The 22,162-nt window shown below is 41.7% G+C and overlaps 1 protein-coding gene across 14 annotated transcripts; it reads right to left on the bottom strand.

Moving 5' to 3' along the window:
* Window positions 1-5,697: 5,697 nt before the first annotated feature.
* Zkscan3 (zinc finger with KRAB and SCAN domains 3) lies at window positions 5,698-21,323 on the bottom strand. Of its 14 annotated transcripts, none has more exons than NM_001440269.1 (8): window positions 21,002-21,323; window positions 20,412-20,474; window positions 19,706-19,850; window positions 14,659-15,133; window positions 13,352-13,499; window positions 13,020-13,084; window positions 12,477-12,600; window positions 5,698-7,418 (listed from the first exon to the last, which is right to left on the bottom strand). In NM_001440269.1, exons 4-8 carry the CDS (start codon window positions 15,073-15,075, stop codon window positions 6,511-6,513), a joined length of 1,662 nt encoding a protein of 553 aa, NP_001427198.1. In that variant the 5' UTR covers window positions 15,076-15,133; window positions 19,706-19,850; window positions 20,412-20,474; window positions 21,002-21,323; the 3' UTR covers window positions 5,698-6,510. The 14 variants fall into 14 exon arrangements, with proteins under 14 accessions (NP_001427198.1, XP_087446794.1, XP_087446797.1 ...); XM_087590668.1 differs by having other exon boundaries at window positions 21,282-21,323; XM_087590671.1 differs by lacking the exon at window positions 12,477-12,600.
* Between the last annotated feature and the right edge of the window lie 839 nt (window positions 21,324-22,162).

Genomic DNA, 22,162 nt, shown 5'->3' with positions numbered 1-22,162 from the left:
AAAGAGAAGTGGCATCTATTCACTTATATGTGGACATTAGCTGTTAAATCACTGATAAGCAATTTATAATCCATATGACTAGAGAGGTTAGGTAGACAGTGACGGACTATGGGGATCTCTGTAGGAAAGGGGAATAAAATAGATAGCTATGGATAGATGAGATAGAGGGACTGGAATGGGAGGACTAAACAGGGAGGGGGAAGGGATAAAGGAATAAGAGAGAGATTATGGGGAGGGACAGCTAAGGATCATTTGAGGGATCCTATAGAATACAGTATAAGATACAGAATACTGTCCTAAGATACAGTAGAATCTTTCTGTAATACATACACATACATACATACATACATACATACATACATACATACATACATACATACAATGTGATCTAAATGAAGTGGCCAAATAGTGGGGGAGACAGAGCCTCAGTTGGACATCTCTTGTCACCAAATGAAGCTTTCAATACCAAAAATAAATCACATCTAACTGAGTTATTAGTCAAAGGGGCCCCACGGGAACCCCCATGCAACCCAGGTTGTTTCCAAGGCTATTGATTGTACAAACTTATGGTAAGGTTTATTGCCGACGATGACACTTGCACAATTCATTGTACATGGAGATGTGAGTTGGTACCTAGAGCCATTCCTCATAAGGACTAGTTCATAGTACTAGAGAATACTCTATACCCTACCAAAGGACAAAGCTAAATATCAGCTCAGCTATGAACCCTTCCTTCCATAAGAGTGACTTGCAAAATATGCAGTGCAATGGTGGCTGTGATGACTTGAATAGCTATGACATCCACAGACTCGTGTGTTTGAATGCTTGGACCATAGGGAGTTTGGCACTAGTAAGAGGCTTTGTTGAAGTAGGTGTGGCCTTGTTGAAGAAAGTGTGTCACTGTGGAGTTGGGCTTTGAGGTCTTATATATCCTCAAGAGCACTCTGTTTGCCTGGACACTGCCATGCATCCCACCATGGTGATAATGGATTAAACCTCTGAAACTGTAAGCCAGGCCCAATTAAATGTGTTCCTTTAAAAGAGTTGCCTTGGTCATGGTATGTCTTCACAACAATGAAACCCAAACAAAGACAGTGGCACAAAGCTTGTGGGAGTAACCCATCAATATCCGATTTGATTTAAGACCCCTTCTGTACTGGCTAGTTTTGTGTGTCAACTTGATACAAGCTGGAGTTATCACAGAGAAAAGAGCCTCAGTTGAGGAAATGCCTCTATGAAATCCAGCTGTAAGGCATTTTCTCAAGTAGTGATCAAGGGGGCAGGACCCAGCCTATTGTGAATGATGCTGTCCCTGGGCTGGTAGTTTGGGGTTCTATAAGAGAGCAAGCTGAGCAAGCCAGGTGAAGCAAGCCAGTAAGTAACATCCCTCCATGTCCTCTGTATCAGCTCCTGCTTCCTGACCTACTTGAGTTCTAGTCCTGACTTCCTTTGGTGATGAAATAAACCCTTTCCTCCTCGACTTGCTTCTTGGTCATGATGTTTGTGATGGAACTCTTACCAAATGCTGTTGAGTCACCAAGAACCTGATACTAGATAGCTCAGGAACCTAGAGTAAAACCAACAGTAAAAGAACTGTTTTTACTTAAAAGGCACAGCAATAAAGTGATTCCTAATGACATTCTTTCATACTCATACATCTGTGCTTTGCTCAGACATCATCAGAGAAGCTTTCTTTTGCACCAGATGGGGACAAATACAGAAACCCACAACCAAATAATATGTAGAGAGACCTTGACTTGGAACACTCAGCCCTAAATGGGATGTCTTTATCAGATTTCTCCCCTCAAGGCTCAGGGAACCATATGGAAGAGGAGTCAGAAAGAGTGTAAGAGTCAGAGAGGATGCAGGACCCCGAGGAAACAAGGCCTTCTAGACAACACAGGGCTGGTGCACGTATGAACTCACAAAGACTGAGGCAGGGCCTACATGGGTCTACACCAGATGTGCTCCTTGTACTGAAAGGAGAAGTGGATGAATTCTCCAAATCCTAACCCAGAAGCTATTTGCAATTGATAGCCATTTGAAAATGAAAAATTAGTTTTTTCCAAGAGGGTGTCACTGAGGAAACAAATCCCTCTTAAGGATAGGCTGCCTGCCCAGCAGTAGACGCCAACACAAATTAACTCAGCAGCAGTTTTTGAGATTCTCTGTCTCATAATGTTGACAGGGAGTATTTCTTTTTGCTTTGTTTGTTTTCCTTACCTCATGAGTCCTTTTCATATATATTATGGCTTCTGGTTTTATGGGATTCCTGAGTATGCAAACATGTGTCTATTTATTTGCATTTATATGTGCCTTTTCTTTGACTCTTTTTCTTGTTTGGTTGTTTAGTCATATTTAGATTTTTTAAAAACTTTAGTCATATTTAGAATGGTTTTTATTTATCTTATTTTATGATTATTCCTTAGAAGTCTGTTTTGTAAACAAGAGACAGAAAGAGTGTGGATCCAGATGGGAGGGAGGGTAGGGAATTAGAAGGAATTGGCGGGGGGACCATAATCAGAATATATTGTATGAAAAAAATGTTAAAAATAAAAAAGAACCCTCTCTCTTCCTTATCATCAGCACATCAAAGGTATTTCCTTTGGTCATGGTATTTTATCACAGCAACAACAAAATAACAAAATTATTCAGATCTGTAAACATCCTTATAGACACACAGAGATGCCTTTCATACCTCTCCTATTTTAATTTTTATTTTATGTGTATATGTATTTTTTCCTCAGGAGTAGATGGGAGTGACAGTGATGACAATTCAACCTTGGTTTTAGAGGCATCGCTTTGTACACTCAACGTCCAGAATCAACTATCACATGCAGTTTGGAATCTGATTATACAAGTGTGTGCCATTCTGCAGCTAAGAATTTCTTGTCACACTGTGGATAAACAGTCTTCATGAACTTGTGATTAAACCTTAAGTGAGGTAGAGAGCATCAATCCTTGATAGAGGAAAGCACATGTCTAATAAATGCCTCATGATAGGCAGGGAGCTAAGTAGAAAGTAGTCTTGGTACTTAGAAAATGAAGTCATGTTTAGGGTAGGAGATAGGGCTTAGGTCATAGTGTGTGAAAACCTAGTCTTTTTGGCATATGCTGGAATACTAGTTGCCAGGTAGCTATGACACATGTTGTCAATTCTACTTTAGATGGACAAGAAAACGAAGATACAAATGAATTGGCTACAAGAAAGAGAGTTTAGTTCTTATGTTCTTGTCAGTCTTTGATTCCTTTTAACCCAGGCCAACACAGTTGGGTCACAGGATGGTTTTAAAGATATAATTTGCTTGGAAACAGGTAAGTTTCATTTCTGAAAACAGGAAAATAAAATGTTTGTCTTAAGCATTAGTTTCCTGGAAATTTTCTATCAAAAGGGGAATAGAAGCAGTTAATTTTGTAAATTCCATTTAGAATACTTTGGACTCTGGTAACATCATATCTGTTTCACAGTGCTCCTTTCTATCCTGATCTAGAAGCAGAGTAGACAGGCAACAACCTGGCTCAGCTCAGTCAGGAAAGGTGGGAGCAAGCCAGGTGTGGTAATACACACCTGTGACCCCAGCACTGGAAGGTGGGGACATGAGGATCTGGAGTTTAAGATCATCCTTGGCTACAAAGAGAAGTTGAGATCAGTCTGGGATACAAAATACACACCAAAAATGTTTGGCAGTGCATTGCAAACTGCTCAACTGCTGTAGCACCATGAGGGTTAACTCCATGTGTCCTGTGGACAATATATTTTGGTCAGGCATCACTTTGAGAGTGCAGTGAGGTCGGATTTGGAGATTATCATTTGAATCTGTAATTCAGTAAGTACACTGCTCCAGATCCGGGCCTTCATCCAATCAGTTAAAGGCCTGAAAGAACAAAGAAGCTGATTCTCCCTAGAAAAGCAACACTGTTCCTGCCAATGTCTTGAGTACATTGGCCTTCCTAGTCCTTGGATGCAAAGTGAACATTGTTCTTCTTGAGTCTGGGCCTTTTAGCTTTTGAACTAAAAAGCTAAAAGAAATTGTCTCTAGATTATAGAAAGCAGCCTCCATAGTCATAGTCATACCACCCAGTTCCTTAAAGATATGCCCCCTCCAACACACTTGTACTTTGTACTGATTTTCTGCAGCATCCTAATACATGTTCGGAAACTTAGAAATCATGCCATGCAGTTTTACATTTAAGAATTCACAAATTAGCGATGTGGCTTATTACTGAAATACAAACCATTTCCATAAGGACTTGTTAAAGATGTGTCTGTAGTGTGGAGAGCTCTCGGTGCTGCTTCAAGAATATTAGCAAGATTTTTTACATTGGGCTAGGGCAAGACTCAAGATGAATACAGGTGGGAATGTGTTCTTTGTGTCTTGATTGTCTTATTAAGTCCCTGAATACAATAATCATAGAAACTTTGTTTTGTTTGTTCCTTAACTACTTTGTTTATGCCTTGTTGTTCCTTGACTTTGTTTATGCTTCAGGACTGACCCTATTCTTTGCATGTTCCTAGAATGATATAAAAGCAAACTTGGAGACAATAAACTTGTTTTAGCACTGGCTGGGGTCATGTTATAATGTTGTCTAATTGTTTTTTCTTTTTTAAATCCACATAAAATACAATATTTTTAAAAAGTCCTACATTAAAAAAGGGGGGGTGGTGATCTGCAGAGGGTCCAAGGGGGACTTACTGAGAATGAACATAAAGTAATTACTGTGTGTAATGGCATTGGTTACAGGTGATTTAGTCAACACATTTTGGATCCAAAAGCAAGCAATTTTAAATATGTAGTGTGAAAGCATTGACTTGCCAAAGTGTGAACTTAGCGGGGATAGGCTTTGTGCAGCTTATTATCAATATGTGTTACAGGAGAACCTTTGAGAAAAGTAGAACATTAAATGCCATGCTCCTGAAACTCTCTTTTAAAAGATGTTTAGATTTATTTATGAGTGTTTTGCTCTAATGTATGTCTGTGCACCAAGTGTGTGGTGCTCTCTGGGGTTGGAAGAGGGTGTTGGATCCCCTGGAACTGGGTTATGGATGGTTTCAAGGTACTGTGTGGGTACTGAAAATTGAACATGGTTCATCTCCAAGAACAAGCACTTTTAACTTTTGAGCCATCTCCTCAGCACTCCACTGAAATGATTTTTGTTTTCGTTTTCAGACAGGGTTTCTTTGCATAGCCCTGAATCTCCTGGAACTTGCTGTGTATTTCAGGTGAACCCTGAACTCAGAAATCTGCCTGCCTCTGCTTATCAAGTGCTGGAATTAAGTGAGACTACTAAAATTCTCTTAAATAAAAGACTGAGAGCCAAGCCAGAGTGTTCACATACTTAATTCCTCAGCAGTACAGTAAGAGATAGGTAAACATCTGCTGATTGTTCTTCCTTGGGAAGCTGGGCATACAAAGACACAGCAAGCTAGCAGTAGCACTGCTTATGGAGTGTAACTTATGAAACCCCTCTCCCTGTACTGAACAGCGTGAAATACAGCAGGTCAAGAGACCAGCTGCTTATTCAGTAGTGAAGTTCCTGCCAACTCTTGCCCCACACATACCAGATCCTTGAGTAACTCTGCTATATATGGACCATATGGACTAAATATGTTAGCACAGTGGTTATGACATAAGAGGATGTAAGAGCTCTCAGGTAGGCCCTAGATAACCACCCAAGAGAGAACCAAGAGGCTGAGCCTTAGACATTGATCACTTTATTCTGAAACTGATTTTCACACTACATGAGTAGGAAAGTTTTTTTTTTTTAACTTTTTCTTTTCTTTTCTGTTCTCTCAAGAGTAACAAAATTAACAGGAAAAAAATATTAGTGGAATTCCATGGGTGGCACATTCACAATGACTTAATGCTAAGAAAGCTATTTAAGGCACTCTCACAGAATTCCTAAATTAGGTAAAGAGTTAAAGAATTCTAGCACAATAACCTCACCTTCACCTCTTCCCTGCCAAGTTGGGGTACTTGGCAAAAAACAAAAACAAAGCAGTACTACATTGATTCAATCTAAAACATTATCTTTTTTTTTCAAAGATATACAAATGGCCTTGGTGAGAATTTCCAGATAATGGGTTTTCAGAGCTATGTAGGAAATCTCACCAGTATATTTAATAAATGTTTGTTAGCACCTGTATACAAGGCACAAAGCAGGACATAAGAGTTCCAAGTCTGACCACACGTGAAGGGCTCATTAGCCTAAAGAAGGGTCAGAGTAACTTCCCCCACCCCCACCCCTCCCAAAAAAAGCATAACCTTTCCCTCAAGAGACAGGAAGTGCAGGCCAAGGGAAGGCAATTTGACAGTCAGGAAGCCCATTTAATTCCAATAGGTTAGAACTCTTGCAGACAACTCTCCTATGAAATAAGTTTTTTTTTATAGTCACCTTCTAGAATGTAGAAGATAATAAGTCTTAGTCAGATTCCTAATATCTGAGGATGTACATTATTAAATAGAGCCCTAGCCTATGACTTCTGCAGTCATTAAGAGCTCCAGAGCGGCTTCAGTTCAATGACAGTTGAACACCAACTTCGGAATGTACAGCAGGGGTCACTGTGACAGAAGTTTTCTTCCCCGTGTGTCTTCTCTGATGTTGAATAAGGTATGAAGGTCGGGTGAAGCCTTTTCCACAGGTCTGGCATTCAAAGGGCTTCTCACCAGTGTGTACTTTTTGGTGTTCAATAAGGCTTGTAATCCTACTGAAACTTCTCTCACAATCATTGCATTGATAAGACACAGGAGTCTCAATATTTTCCCAATGGCTTTCCACCCTACTCTGACTTTCCCAGTAAGGTTCTGGAACAAAAAAATCTTTATCCCCAGTGTGGGTCCTCTGATGTCTCAGGAGATGTGAGCTACGCCTAAAGGCTTTGGGACACATGTTGCACTGGTATGGCTTCTCCCCAGTGTGAATTCTGTGATGTTCAAGGAGGCTGCAGCTCTGAGTGAAGGTTTTCCCACAGTCATCACACTCGTAGGGCTTTTCTCCAGTGTGGGTTCTCTGGTGCTTGATGAGATCTGAGCTGTGACTGAAGGCCTTACCACATTCTTCACACTCATATGGCTTCTCACCAGTGTGAACTCTCTGATGAATAATGAGAGCTGAGCTCCCAATGAAGGCTTTGCCACACTCCTCACATTCATAGGGTTTCAATCCAGTGTGGATTCTTTTGTGTTTACTTAGGCCTGAACTCTGAGCAAAGCTCTTCCCACATTCACGGCAGTAGAACCGCCTGTTTCCCGTGGCATTCTTCTGTGTTGTCTGTAACTTGCCTTCCTGCTCACTGGCTTCTGTACCTGTAGGAATCTGGACAGTGTCTTCACCCAGGAAGCACACTGTCTGCTCAGGCTTTTGTTCTGTGTTTTCTTCAGCTGGAGGCAAGTCCCTAACCTTAGTTTGCATGTTCTCATCTGAAAACACAAATGCCAACAATTGTTAATTATGCTTTGCATAGGAGCACTGTGATGAATATCATAGAGAAAATAATTACAAAGGTCTGTATGTTCAGCAAGGTTAGGCTTTTAAGTGCAGATATTAGAATGGGAGAAAAATGAGGATAACAGAATAGCTACAGAGGTATGGAAGCAAAAATGGGGTTGTTGGAAGAAGGGCATAACCAGGAATAGTGGGAGTGAGAGAAAGTGGTGAGAACTAAGGATTCCTGTGTATACACAGTGGTGGTTGTAGGGGACCCCAAAGGTGTAATAATACAAAGACAAAGACATGTACCCAAGGTTAAATACTTCACTTTCTCTGCTGGAGAGAAATAGAGCTAAGCCCTTTGGAGGCCAGAACTTCATTAGTGAATCACAGATCTTGAATGCTGATCTACAAGATTTGAAGCTATACTGCTAGACTTTGGCTTTGCCTAAATGTGATTGTTTTTATGCCCTGGTGCTTTCCTGTTGGAGAAAATCATTTGACTTGTTCTTTAGGATTTATCTGTTTTTATTTATATGAGTACACAGTAGCTATCTTCAGACACACACCAGAAGAGTGTGTTGGATCCCATTACAGATGTTTGTGAGCCACCATGTAATTGAACTCAGTACCTGTGGAAGAGTAGTCAGAGCTCTTAACCACTGAGACATCTCTCCAGCTCCTTAAAGATTTATTTATTATGAGGGGTTGGGGATTTAGCTCAGTGGTAGAGCGCTTGCCTAGGAAGCGCAAGGCCCTGGGTTCGGTCCCCAGCTCTGAAAAAAAGAACCAAAAAAAACCCAAAACAAAACAAAAAAAACCAAACAAACAAAAAGAAAAGATTTATTTATTTATAAGATTTATTTATTATGTATACAGTATTCTGCTTGCATGTATGCCTGCTGGCCAGAAGAGGGCACCAGACTTCATCACAGATGGTTATAAGCGCCATGTGGTTGCTGGGAATTGAACTCAGGACCTCTGTAAGTGCAGCCAGTGTTTTTGACCTCTGAGCCATCTCTCTAGTCCTTGACTTGTTCTTAATTTCACAAGAACCAAAACTTAAAAAAGATTCTGAATTTTAAAGTGTGGAGTGTTGTTTTTTTTTTAATTATACTGTTTTATATTAGAATATTAACATAAGTTCTTGGGTATAAACAAGAAAGGAAAGGTTATGGTTTAATAATGGATATATTTGACAAGGATCAACTAACTTGTGTTGGTGACTTTTTGTCAATTTGACACTTAGTTTTATAAGGGTATTTTAATTGAGGAACCACCTCCATCTGATTGGTCTGTGGCAAGTCTATGGGGTATTTTCTTGTCTAATAACTGATGCGGGAGAGCCCAGTATATTATCAGTGGTGCCATTCCTAGGCAGGTAGTCCTGATTGTAGAAGAAAGTAAGGGAGTAAGCCAGTTAGCAGCATTTCTCAATGGTCTCTGCCTCAGTCCCTGCCCTCAGCTTCCTGTTTGAGTTGTCTTGCTCCGACTTCCCTCAATGAAAGACTGTGGGATAAAAATGAACCCTTTACTCCCTCAAAGAGTCATAGTATTTGGGTCATACAGTATTTATTACATCAATAGAAAACAAACTAGAACAAATGTGAGAAGGACTGAACAGAGGAAGAAACAGAAAACAGGACAAGTGAAAGGATTTCTGCAGTGTTCACATCTATTTGTGATAAAGACTGTACTAGTTGGTTTTGTGGCAACTTGACACAAGCTAGAGCCATCAGAGGAAACAGCCTTAGTAAAGGAAATGCCTCCAGGTGATCCAGCTATATGACATTTGCTCAATTAGTGATCACTTGAGGAGGGCCTATCCCATGGTGGGTGTTTCTATCCCTGGATTCTATAAGAAAGTAGGCTGAGCAAGCTGAGCAAGCCAAGGGAAGCAAGCCTGAGTAAGCAGCATTTGTCCATGGCTTCTGTATCAGCTCTTGCCTTCAGAATCTTAAACTGTTTAAGTTCCTGTCCTAACTTACTTTGGTGATGAACAGTAATGTGAAATTGTAGGCTGAGTAAACCCTTTCCTTCCCAACTTGCTTTTTGGTCATCGTGTTTCATTGCAGCAATAGAAACCCTAAGATAAGTTGGTAGTAGGTTTATGGGGTACTGTTGTGACAGACCTAACCATGTTTTTGGGAGGATTATGGAAGAATTTTGAGTTAGAAAAGCCATTGAGTGTTGAGAGCTCAGTGTGATGGGCATTTTGAATTAAGAGTCTGTCAATCTGGTCAGCTGGGGTTTAAGAGTCAGCCACAATTAACAAGAGACCAGCACCACTGAAGTGAAACCTTTGTTTTACTGGGACAGTTGATGCTGGTTAGCTGTAGGTAAGAAATTAGCAGTGATTAAGGATAGGCCAGCATCACTGCGGTGAAATCTTCTGGGAAGTGTTTTCTGAGAATTAGCACTTAGAAGGTATGTTCCAGAGGTGGTCGAGGTTGTACATATTGCTAGCAGCTAGACATGGTAATATGTAAGTCATTCAGGTGGTACTGGTTTTGAAGGCATGAAGGGGTCATGGAGAATAGCTGACATTGTGAGAGGCCATTGGTGAAGGTGCAGACTTGGTAGCAATGAAGGCCCAGGACTGAAGGGGTCATGCAAAGAATTTGAAGCTTGGCACCATGAAGAGAGCCTATGAGAGGCTATTTGTAAAAGTGCAGCCTAATTGCAACAGAAGAGTCTAGCATTTTGGAGATGTCAATACCATGGGATAATCACCAAGAAAGCAGCAGCAGTGGAATGGAGACAGCAAGAGTCTAGAAGATGTGTGTGATGCAGAGGGCAGAACCAGAGAAGTGACTCTGGGATCCCTTTGGAGTGAATCCCAGATAATTGGATGTTGAGTTATTTATAATGTTGGTTTGGTTTTGCTTGGTGCAAATGGTTTCAGTGCCCTGATTCTTCCCTCTTGGAAGTATTTAATTTAATTTTGATTTTTATTGGTGCCCACAGCTGAAAGACTTTGGACTTTTAATTTTATTTTTTAAAATGTATTTATGTACATGTATCTGCATGTACACCTCCATTCCAGAAGAGGGCATCAGATCACATTACAGATGGTTGTAAGCCAACATGTGGTTACTGAAAATTGAATCAAGGACCTCTGGAAAAGCAGCCAGTGCTCTTAACTGCTGAGCCATCTCTCTAGTCCTCTGGACTTTTAGTTTAATGTGCTTGGATTTTAAAAAACTGGGATTTTTAAAGTTATTCATGCAAGTGGAGGTTTAAATATGCTTGGCCCAGGGAGTGGCACTTTTTGGAGGTGTAGCCTTGTTGGAACAGATGTGGCCTTTTGGGAGGAAGTATGTCTGTGGGTGTAGGCTTTGAGACCCTCCTCCTAACCATGTAGGAGCGGTCTTCAGATGACGAGGTAGAACTCTCAGCTTCTCCTGCACCATGTCTTCCTGGATACTGACATGCTCCCATCTTGATGATAATGGCCTCAACTAACAAAGCTGTAAGCCAGCCCCAATTAAATGTTGTCCTTGGTCATGGGTCTGCTCACGGCAGTAAAACCCTAACCAAGACAATGATTTTAATGTTATATCTTGGGAATGAATCAGAAAGGAAAGGCTGGAGCTCAATAAGGATGTGTTTGTGTGTCATCAGAGAGAAAGGAGCCTCAGTTGAGGAGATGCCTCCATGAGATCCAGCTGTAAGTCATTTTCCCAATTTGTGATTGCTGGGGAATTGCCTAGCCTACTGTGAGTCGTGCCATCCCTGGGCTGGTGGTCCTGAGTTCTATAAGAAAGCAGGCTGAGATAAGCCGTGGAAAGCAAGCCAGTAAGCAGGACTCCCTGATCCCCACCTCTCCATAGCTTCTGCACAAGTTCTTGCCTCCAGTATCTTGCTCTGTTTGAGTTCCTGTCCTGACTTCCTTCAGTGATGAACAGCAATGTAGATGTGTAAGCTAAATAGACCCTTTCTTCCTAACTTGCTTTTTGGTCATGGTGTTTTGTTGCAGCAACAGAAACTCTAACTAAGACAAAGACAAAGGTAGTTATGGTAAACTGTGCCCTGGCAGTGGCAGGTACACCAGAACAGATCAGTTCTCTGAGAAAAACTGGAGGCCCTCACATGCTACCAAGCATGTGACATTTGACAAGTCTGATAACCTTCTGTGGCCTTGCCTTTAGGGTCAGGGCCTATAGCTGGTGTCTAATGTTGCTTCTAACTCTCACACTGTGATTCAACAACCCATTTCTTGTGGATAGGCTCCTCAGTCTTTTTACTAGTCATGGATAGGAACGCGAAGGGAAAGGAGAAAATTTTTCTTGCAGTTCATTGAAACCATAATTTCATGCATGCTCAGCAAGTGTGCTGTCCCTGTGAGATATGCACCCTCAACATATGCACTCTCAGTATTCCCTGGTATTTCCTCTGAGCCAGAACAATACAGGAGACTCTGTGCTTTATCCTGTTCACTGTCACTACAACACTCGGAGTGTGTGCTACTGGTTCTTGTCAACTTGACACAAACCTAGACTCTTCTGGGAAGGAACCTTAAATGAGAAGATTCCTCTATTAGACAGGCCTGTAGGCAAATTTGTGGGGCCATTTCCTTGATTAACAGTCAATGTGGGAAGACCTAGCTCATTGTGGCAAAGCCAGTCCTGAGCAGGTGTCTCTGGAGTACACAAGAAAACAAAGTGATTAGGCTATCAGGAGCAAGCCAGTATGCAGTACTCTTCTGTAGCTTGTTTCTACCTCTAGGCTCCTGCTTTGAGCTCCGTCTTGACTTCCTTTGATGGTGGACTATGATATGGAACTGTTAAGTTGAAACAAACCCTTTCTTCTCCAAGTTGCTCGGGTTATAGTGTTTTGTCATAGCAATAGAAACCCTAACTAAGACAGAGACAAAGAACCACAATTACAAGCAGTAAGGAGCTAGTCAATAACAATGTTTCAAAGTGTGTTTATAATTTCAAACATAATGAACCCAACAGCTTCTAACAGCCTAACAGGGGAAGTGGGTTCTATTATATAAAACATAGCAAGAAGCCTGAGAAGAAATTAGTACCCATCAGTCTTACCCAGGGAAACCAGGCTGCCAGAGTTCTCCTGCATTTCATCTTTGTAGAGGTTCATCTGAGATGAATCCTGCTCTGTCCATCTCGGGGAAAGGCCTGGGGCTACATCTTCCATTTTCAGCAGCCCCTAAAAGAATAAAATTCCACCAAATAGATGGAATAGGGAATGCTTGGGCTGCAAGCTCACAGCCTTTCTATCCCACCCCCAAATGGTGGGCCTCAAGAATGTGTGAGGGGCTGGAGAGATGGCTCAGTGGTTAAGAGCACTGCCTGTTCTTTCAGAGGATCTGGGTTCAATTTCCGGCACCCACATGGCAGCTCACAGATCCAAGGGATCTGACACCCTCATACCAATGCACATAGAATAGTATTAAATAATTTTTTAAATGCTATTTGAAGTTAAACAGTAAACAAACCTTGAGATGGATAAAGAAATTGAATCCCAACTAGGAACTGGTTGGAGAATTTAGGACAGGGATAGAGATGGGTGGGGAGAAGCACAGTACTAGACTACAATGTTAAGGAGGGAGAACAGCTCTTCCTCACCTGCAGCTCTGATGTGAGCCTGGTAGCTGTCACTCCATCTTCTCCACAATGCCCTGCCTGGGTGACTACAACAAAAAGAAGCTCTGGATGAGACTCACAATAGCATCAGCCTTCTTGCATTGTAAAACCCAGGTTTAAAAACTTGACTAATAAATTTATGTAAATACAAGTTTATAGAATGTCTTCCTTTCCAAATACCTGATTGCTACCAGACCCCTCTGAAGATATGCAAAAGTACTTTATTAGCATATGTCAAGTCCTGGATTCGCCACATTCATCACCACAAAAGGGGGGGACAAACAAAAACACCCATAAAGCCTAGTAATACTAACCTCTAACTTCTGAGGGCAGGGATCCCAAAGATTCCTGTTTAAGCAAAGGCTCCATGGACTCCATCTGGCTACTTTCTGAGCCTTGAGCTGATGTCAACAGTACTGCCTTGGAACAAAGGAGTTCCTGCCCATCGTCATCATCTGGAACCTAGAAGTCATTCATTTATTTTTATTTTCCATCTATTTATTAGACATTTCTAAAGTACTTTCTATCAGCTTGGCACTGTGTCCAAATCCTACAAATATGTACTCATTTAATATAAACAATTACTTCATAAGGGAGAAGCTTATCCAAAATCATGCTACTAAACAGCAAAGCTTACTATACACACATAGATTTATGAACCACTTTAGGAAATTGGTGATTTAAATCCATCACCTGCAAATTTCTTATCAGAAAACTGAGGACGGTATTTCTAGTGTAGTCTACTGAGTGGGTGAAACCAGTAAGATTCATGAAACCCATTAAGGAAGGCATGGCCTGTCCTGCTGGATGCAGGCTTGATTCTAGATCAAAAAGTCAGTTTCCTTTCTCTTCTGTTCAGCCCTTCCACGTCATTTATAGAGAATAAAGTTCAGAGAACTGTGGCGAATTTTCACTGTTAAAGAAGACAGGAAATAATTCCCAAGTGCAGAACTTTGGTCTTGGTCACTGGTTAGAAGGCCATGAGTTCTCTTGATACAAAAGCACTAAGGAATGAAGAGAGGAAATTGTCTGCTGAAACAGGCCAGAAGATGGAAGTTAAACCTGGCCTGCTTTTACCAGAGGTTTAAACAAATTTTATCCATAAATCTGGATAGGAAAAAGACAAAATCCCAAACCCAAAAACAACCCCTTTAGATTCTAGATTCTAAGAAAACCATAGAATTCCCCGCCACTGTCAACTGGAACTATACAAACATGGTATAAGCACCACAGAACTACCAGCAAGCTGCAGATATTGTTACATGTGACAAGCCAATAAAACAACTACAAAGTCGTTTGTGCCTATTGCCACAGTGCTCAAACCTGTCCTTGTGTAAGTAAGAACTCAACACATGAGTAAGACATACATATATAACCTTCCTCCACTCTGCTCGACACATTGTACCCCAGCCTCACTAGGACTGAGTTCTTCCACAGTCCTTTTATTTTTCTTTGTGCGATTAACTATTCTGAAGGGCCCAACCCTGGGTCAGTTCACTGGTTGCCTCAGGTTCCCAGCACAGGATGAGACTTTGAGGGCTCTAAGCAATGCCTTCCTTGGATCTTGCTTGAGGTTTCTGAAAGGCACAGGGCATTATGGGTCTGAACCTGTTCCTTCTACCTGTGGAGGGGTCTCATCCAGCTGCCTGTCCAAGTACTCCAGCAGTGCCACCACCTCCTCTCCGCTGTCGGGGTGCTGCTCGCGCACCCAGGCCTGCAGCTCCCCTGGCAGGATGGTCAGGAACTGCTCCAGCACCAGCAGCTCCAGGATCTGCTCCTTGCTGTGCATGTCTGGCCGCAGCCACTGTCTGCATAGCTCGCGGAGCCGGCTCAGCGCCTGCCGGGGCCCTGCTGCGTCTGGGTAGCGGAAAGCACGGAAGCGCTGGCGGGAGCGGTCAGGCCCAGGACTGCCCAGCCAACTGGTCTCCTCTGCCAATGGGGAGACCTCTTCTTGTTCCACCTTTATGACCAGTAGCTCCATCTGGTCCTCTGCAGAGTGTGAGTCCAGGGTTGTGCTTTCCCTTGATTCTCTAGCCATCCCGAACCAAGCAGTTCTCCTGTTTCAATGTAGTTGTGAGTTGTATTTCTGCAAAATACTGAGAGGTGGAGATAACTATAAGCCACTGTAGTTACAAATGTTTCCCTCCTCCTAGGCTTAGGACCCCAAAGAAACTGCTAGGGAGCAGCTGAGGAGATCCCCATGCTCAAACGTCTCTCTACCATCTTGGGGGACTTGTCTGACATGTCTGTCAGGGTGTTTTGGAGAGACTGAACGTAAGACTGAAGATCCACCATGACTGCGGGTGGCATGTTTCCACAGGTTCCGGTCCCAACCAAAAAGAAAGCAAGTGGGGCACTAGCGCTCCTCTCTGCTTCCTCAGTTAACAGAATGCGAGTAGCTGCCTCTATGTTGGACTGTATCCTCAAACTGTCAACCAAAATAAACTCTTCTTTTGTTTGCTTCTGTTGGTATTCTGTCATCACAAGAAAGTAACTAATGTAACTAGTCCAGAGCAGAGGCCACTGCTGTGATAAACTTGACCATGTGTTTCTTACAACTATGGACTGGTTTGTGAAGAGAACAATTTGCAAGTGAAGGGTACCCTATGGATACAAGTAAAGCTTAACAGACCATTGTGGTGGGAGTTTGGAATTCCAGAACGCCAGAAATATGTGAGCAGTGGAGGCCTAGTTGGTGGAATTTCAGAGACTATGGACCCTCTCAGAAACTAGAGAAAATCTGTTCATGTTTGATCCTGGCAAAGAATCTGGCTGTATTCTGTCCTTGCCAAGAGAACTTGAGAGTGAATTAAAAAATAATAGAGTAATTTAGCAAAAGAAATTCCAAACAGGATAGCATTCAGGCTGTAGCATGACTAGTGTTCCCTGCTTATTCAAATCCATAGAGACCAAAAGTATATGAAAAATGCAGTTTGCTTAGGAAAACAATGTGTACTAGTGTAAGGTAGCAATGAGGTGCATGCAGACTAAACTTGTGTAATTGTCAAGCTAGCATCATAGAGAAATCTCCATGAAGAAATGATCCCACTCATCTAGTCTGCTACCCCTTCAAGACCAAAGCCCTCCAGACCCCAGCTCTAGTTTTCTTTCTGGAAGGTTTCAACACAGATGTAGATCAAACGTCTTAATAGCCAAAAAAGCTTCTTTCAGTTCCTCCGTTCCATGGCTGCTCAGGTAACCAGCCTGAAGTTACTGTTTGTGTCTAGAAACTCTCTTGTCCCTGGGTTATGGGACCTCTTTTCTTCTGTTGGCTCCTTTTTTTTTCTTCAATGCCCTCCTTCAGTCTGATTAGGTATGTAGACCCCCAAGCTAAGATTCCTGGTCTCAATTCTGGTTTGGCTACAGCCAAATGGGTAACCTTGGTAAGTCACACATCTCTGTGCCTTGATTTCCTCATATGTAAACAGGTTAGAGACAACAGATAGAAATGTTGTGAGCACTGAGAACAGTGGTTAGCATGTGGTGAGTAGTATATTAATGTCAACTAATAAAGTAGTACATTAACATTAAGTTTACTGGCCTGTTTCCTTTTAAGTAAGAGTGGGCTCTAGCATTCTGTTCTTGACCCCACACCCCATATTCTTGAGTCACTTGTAAGATTTTATTTAGCTCCTATTTCTTAAAGACTCTTGCTCCCTATCCTGATTTGCTGCCCATATAGTTTTAAGTGGAAATTTTACAAACAAATATAATATGCTTCAAACAAAACTAATTCTCGTGCTGTCTCCCACCTTCCCATTGCAGCATTCTCTACATGCAGCAGTTCTACCCATAGACATCCTCATAATCATGTAATTGCTCTTTTCACTCAGTTTCAATATGGATCAGCAACTCCAATCTGTTCTACCCCGGAATGTCTCTTAGATCTGCTGTGTCTCTATCCTCATAGCTATTAGCATTAGTTTACAGCCTAGTAAACACACACAAACGCATGGACACACACACTTTTCTATCCTATCCTCCCAAGCTTTGAATAGGCAGTGATCTAAAATTCCTAACCAGAACAAGTATGTTTCCATTCAAACTAGCACTAGTTTCTACGCATGTCCCCTGCCGGAACTTTGGGAATGTCAAATAAAACCTGTCAGCCAGGCTTGATGGAGTATACTTGTAATCCAAGCACTGGTCAGACAGAGACAGGAGGACAGCTGCATGTTCAATGCCAGACTGGTCTACATAGTGAAATCTAAAGCAATTCAGGCTATGTACTAAAACTATAAATAAATAATTGTCTATCCCCCTGGATTTTGAGTTTCTTGAAAACAGTGGTTCTCACCTTGTTTTTCTATTTCTCAGGTATTTCTAGTAGAAACAGAATAAATTTGTTACTGTATAAGAGAAAAGACTGAATAGACGCAAATGCCTTTTTTTCTAAAATTTATTCCAAGGCCATCTTTCTCAAGTTCAGCCATTTTAAATGAGGTTACCTGTATGGTATAAAAAAGAGGGACTATCTGACAATTACTAGACTGTTTAGCAGCACTCCTGGTCTCTGTGTACTAGGTGACAATAGCATCAAACAACTCCAGAGTTGCTAAATGTCACCTTGGGAACTATAAACCACTACTGTAAGAGTCCAAATGTAGGGGCTAGGAATTCAGCTTAGTCAGTAAAGTGCCTGCTACACAAACTTGAGGGCCTGAGCTCAGGTCCTCAGCAACCATGGCAAACACCATGTGGTGCATGCATCTGTAATTCTAGTACTTGGGCTGAATAGATCAAAGAATCCTTAGTGTTTGTTGGACAGCCAGTTGGGTACAACTGGTGAGCTCTAGGTTCAGTGAGAAACCCTGTCTCAAAAAACATAAATAAATAAAAATAAAGGTGGAAAGCAATAGAAGAAGACATTCAATACTGATCTCTGGCTTCCATGTTCATACATGTGTGCACATACCAGTGTGCACACATGCACAAATATCGGAACACAAACATACAATACACACACACACAAATGTAAACTTCAAAACTGGAAAACCGGCTGATACATCTCGGTGTTACAAGCTTGCAGAAAACTCAGAGCAGAGAGAAGAGTCACCTGGTAAGGAGGAAAGGACAAAGGCTGCCTCCAGAGTGCATAGGCAGGCATGGCAGGCTTACTTCCACAGGTGGACAATGGACAGCAGATGGACGGGCAGACAGACTGGAGACCTCTGACCCAGACAGAATGAGTAAAAGAAGCACTTTCCTTTTCCTTCACTGTGGAACCTCAAAAGCTGTAAGTGCTAAATAGGCAATCAGTGGCTGTCCCAATGTGCCTCTTCAGGGAGCTGAAGTTGGCATAATCCATGCCAGAGAAGGCTGGCTGAGAATCCCACCTGAGTAAGAGCATGGCCACTGTGATAAGACAACATTTACAAATAATCTTTCCCTATCACTATCAGATGCATGCCTTGGAAATGTCACATATTAAGTAAGTGCCTCCGTTTTCAGCTTCCTAGAAGCTGTGAGACCTGGGCTCACTAAAAGGGACAGAAGATCTGATTCCTTTGAATCTGAAGGATTCAAATTAGGACTGACTGCAAAGTTCTATGGGTACACTGAGAGAGCAGCTCATCTGTCTTTACTCAGTGAACATCAGAACAGGTAAAGGCTAGAATTATTAAGGGAAAGACAGTTCCAAGTCCATGCCCACTTGAATTTCTATTTCTCAGTCCAATTTTCTATGATTTATGGGATAACACAGGTGATGGAAGTTCAGTAACCTTGACTCATTAATTTTGTTTTTTCTTTTTCCTTTTGGCAATCCTGCCTCACCTCCCAAGAGCTGATAGTACTATTGTGAACCATCACACCTGAGTAAATATTTTATCAAGTGTTACAAAGAATCAGAAAATACTTCCTAATTAGCTGTCATAAGAGATTTGAAATAATATTTTATTCAAAAAGTAAACCTAAATTTAATCAAGCCTCTAGATTCATGAACTCATGTACAGGTAAAAACACAAAAACAAATTAAAAGTATTAAAGTTATACTATGCAACAGAACCACTGGGAAACTTTTAAAGCCTCCTAATAGTTGAGTAGCCAAGGTGAACTGAACCAGTGGGTCACAGGCTTCTGTATCTGAGAACTTACTGTGTGATCCAAAGTGCAACCAAATTTGAGAACTAAGAAGCTAAAGATAAGATTTTCCTTTCAAAGTATCAGTAGAATAAAGCAACTGATGTGAGAATAATGAAAACCAAGTTCTCCCACAAATAAATGTTACTTTTAAAGAGAAAGCAAAGGGAAGGTGGACTATCAAGGGACAGCGACTCTATACATACTACGTAGTTTAAATATAGTATGTTTTAACTATAAAAAGATACCTGTGGGTCAATCAGGAAAGTATGAATGCAATATTAAGGAATTACTGTCAATTTGGCTCACGATAGTATGTCTAAATTAAAGTTCCTACTTTATAACACTGCTGTGCCTACAGATGAAAGGATTTGATGTCTTGGCCTCTAGTTTTCTGTAAAAAGAATGAAAGGAAGAAAGGGGAAGAAAAGCAGGAAAAGAAAGGAAAAGGGAGGTAGATGGGGACAGATGGAGGAAAGGGAAGAAAAGGGGAAAGGCAGGTAAGTCATGACTGAAGACGATTAAAAGTTTATGGCTGAATGGTGGGCCTACTATTACAGGTGAAATGAAGTTTCTCTCTGACTTACATTTAAACCTTTACTAATGTAATTTTAAATAGTAGACAAAATCCTATCTTCTTTCTTTCCTGAGTACAGTCCAAAGCATTTTGTTGGGGCCAAGGGAGGTAAGAGTAGATCTGAGGCTGAAAGGGAGTGGTGCTGTTGGGAGAAGCTGTAGGGAGAAAAATGAACACTGATACATTTTTAACAATCATTTCATGCACTCACGTTTCATCAGCCCTCCCATCTGGAGTCTCACTAACTGGGCAGAGTACAAAGGTACAGGATCAGAAGATTGTTTACCAACACAAGCATTTGCCAAATAAGTAAACCAAAGACAAGGTTTTTGTTTTTGTTTTTGTTTTTTGTTAAGTTACAAATAGACAAAAGAATGCTCCAGGGATCCCTGTACACCCTGAGGAGGTTAAAGACCCAAATTTCTTAAGAAAAAGAAGGAAGATGAAAGGATTTTCAAAGATCCCAAGGGCATCAACTCAATGACAATGGTCAACTGTATATGGTCAATATTAGCTTTAAACACCTGTAAAAAGAACAAAGGATGTTAGTGTGAACTCGGTTTCAGATCTATTGATCTCTAATCTACCACTGATCTACCTATCATCAGTCATATCTATCAACCATCCATGTGATTCTCAAGCTGGTGAGGATTCTTGCTGAGGGTCAGAAAGCTGGCAGGTTCGCAGCACCGAGCAAAACAGCAATGTCTGCTTACACCAGGGTCCTTATCCTTCTTCACTGTTAGATGCTCCTCCTGTTTCTCAAGCTCTTCCTCCCACTAAAAAAATAAAAATAAAATAAAAAAAGGCATCCCCAAGATTTTAAAATTCTGTGAGTCTGAGCATCACAAGACACTACACAAAACAAAGTCTTTGCTGTGGGATAGGATCTTTTCCAGAATGTTTTATTTCCCCTCCTAAAATACAGAAGTCAGTCATTAAAAGAGAACTGGTAAATAGCTTTAAGATTCAAAAGACAACAGACAGTACCAAGGCTAATCAACGCAGAGAAAGTGCTGTCCTAGTTAGAAATAGCAACAGTAATAATAACAGCTATCTTAAAACACTGTGCAGATTACCCCGTGCCTGGTACTATTTTAAGCACCTCTGCACAAATGAAGCCATTTACTCCTCACAACAATCCAGTAAGTTAGACGATATTATTATCCCCTAAAATAGCAGAACACCGAAAGGTTAAGGGACTGGGAGAAGTCACCAAGTAGCAGAGGCCACATTCGACCAGGCAACCCGATTTCAAAGTTCTGGCTCTCTTCCAGTACCCCAGAATAAAGACCTTGGAACTGACCTTGTCTCCAGGAAAAGCAAAACTGTGACGTCTCCCATTTTCAAAGCTTAAGTACAAGACCCGAGAATCCCATCGCCAAACGCCCTGAGACTGACCAGACACCCGGAACCGGCCTGAGGCGAGGCGCCCGAGGCCCTGTCCGGCGCTCGGCCCAAGTAGCCACCGATTTTATTTTCCCGGAGCCATTAGGCCGCGGAGGAAGAGGTTTTGTCCCATCCCCACCACCCGCAAGCAGCCGGCCCCCGCGGGAGGACCGTAACAGGAGGGAACCCGAACCCACCCGCGAACGCAGCACCTCGTAGCACCCCGCAGTCACAAAAGTGTCGAAAGTCCGACCCCGGGGGGCGGGGCACAGAGCACTTCCGGCTTCTCTAGGCACCAGCGACACTCTATGATTCGCCTTCCCCCCCCCCTTTCTCTCTATCCTCCACCCCCATTTCGTGGTTGCTTCGTAAAAAGACTTTTAAAAGTAGACTCACATCACTTTCTCTCCTCCTTTTATTTCCTCCAATCTGTCCCCTCCTCTTCGTGGTTGCTTCGTAAAAAGAGTTTTAAAAAGAAAAATTTTTAACTGAAGTAGAATTATATCACTTTCCCTCCTCCTTTTCCTCCCTCCAGTCTTTTCCCCTACCCTCACTCTCAAGCTGATAGTCTTTTTTCTTTATTATTGCTATATTCAGGTGTGTGGGTGTGCACGAGCAATATATATATACACACACACACATATATATGTATGTATATATTCGTATATATTCTACTGGCTAAGTTGTTTTTATTGTTGTTTGTGTGTATATGATTTCAAGGTTTCAAAGCTGCATTGGACAACTAATAAGAGGGCTCACCCCAGGAAGAGACTAATTCTCTATTTCCCAGCAGTCAGAAGTTGCCAGTAGTTCTTTGGTTTGGTGTGGCCCCCTGTGAAATTTTATCCCCTTTCAAATTAATGATATTGACATTGCCTATTGATATTGCATTATTTCAGTCTTGTTATGCAGTCACTTCTCGGAGGCACTGGTTCACAGTTGGCTTCCTTGGATTCTGGTTCTTACAATCTGTTTTTGCCTCTTCTTCTTCCGTGTCCTCTGAGCCATAGATGCAGGAGACATGATGTAGATGTATCTTTTGAGGCTGGGACCTCCATGAGCTGTCGATCCAGATGGG

This window comes from Rattus norvegicus, chromosome 17 (genome assembly GCF_021556685.1).
Source record: "Rattus norvegicus strain SHRSP/BbbUtx chromosome 17, alternate assembly SHRSP_T2T, whole genome shotgun sequence".
Taxonomy (NCBI): Eukaryota; Metazoa; Chordata; class Mammalia; order Rodentia; family Muridae; genus Rattus; species Rattus norvegicus.
This window is presented reverse-complemented; position numbering and strand designations above follow the sequence as displayed.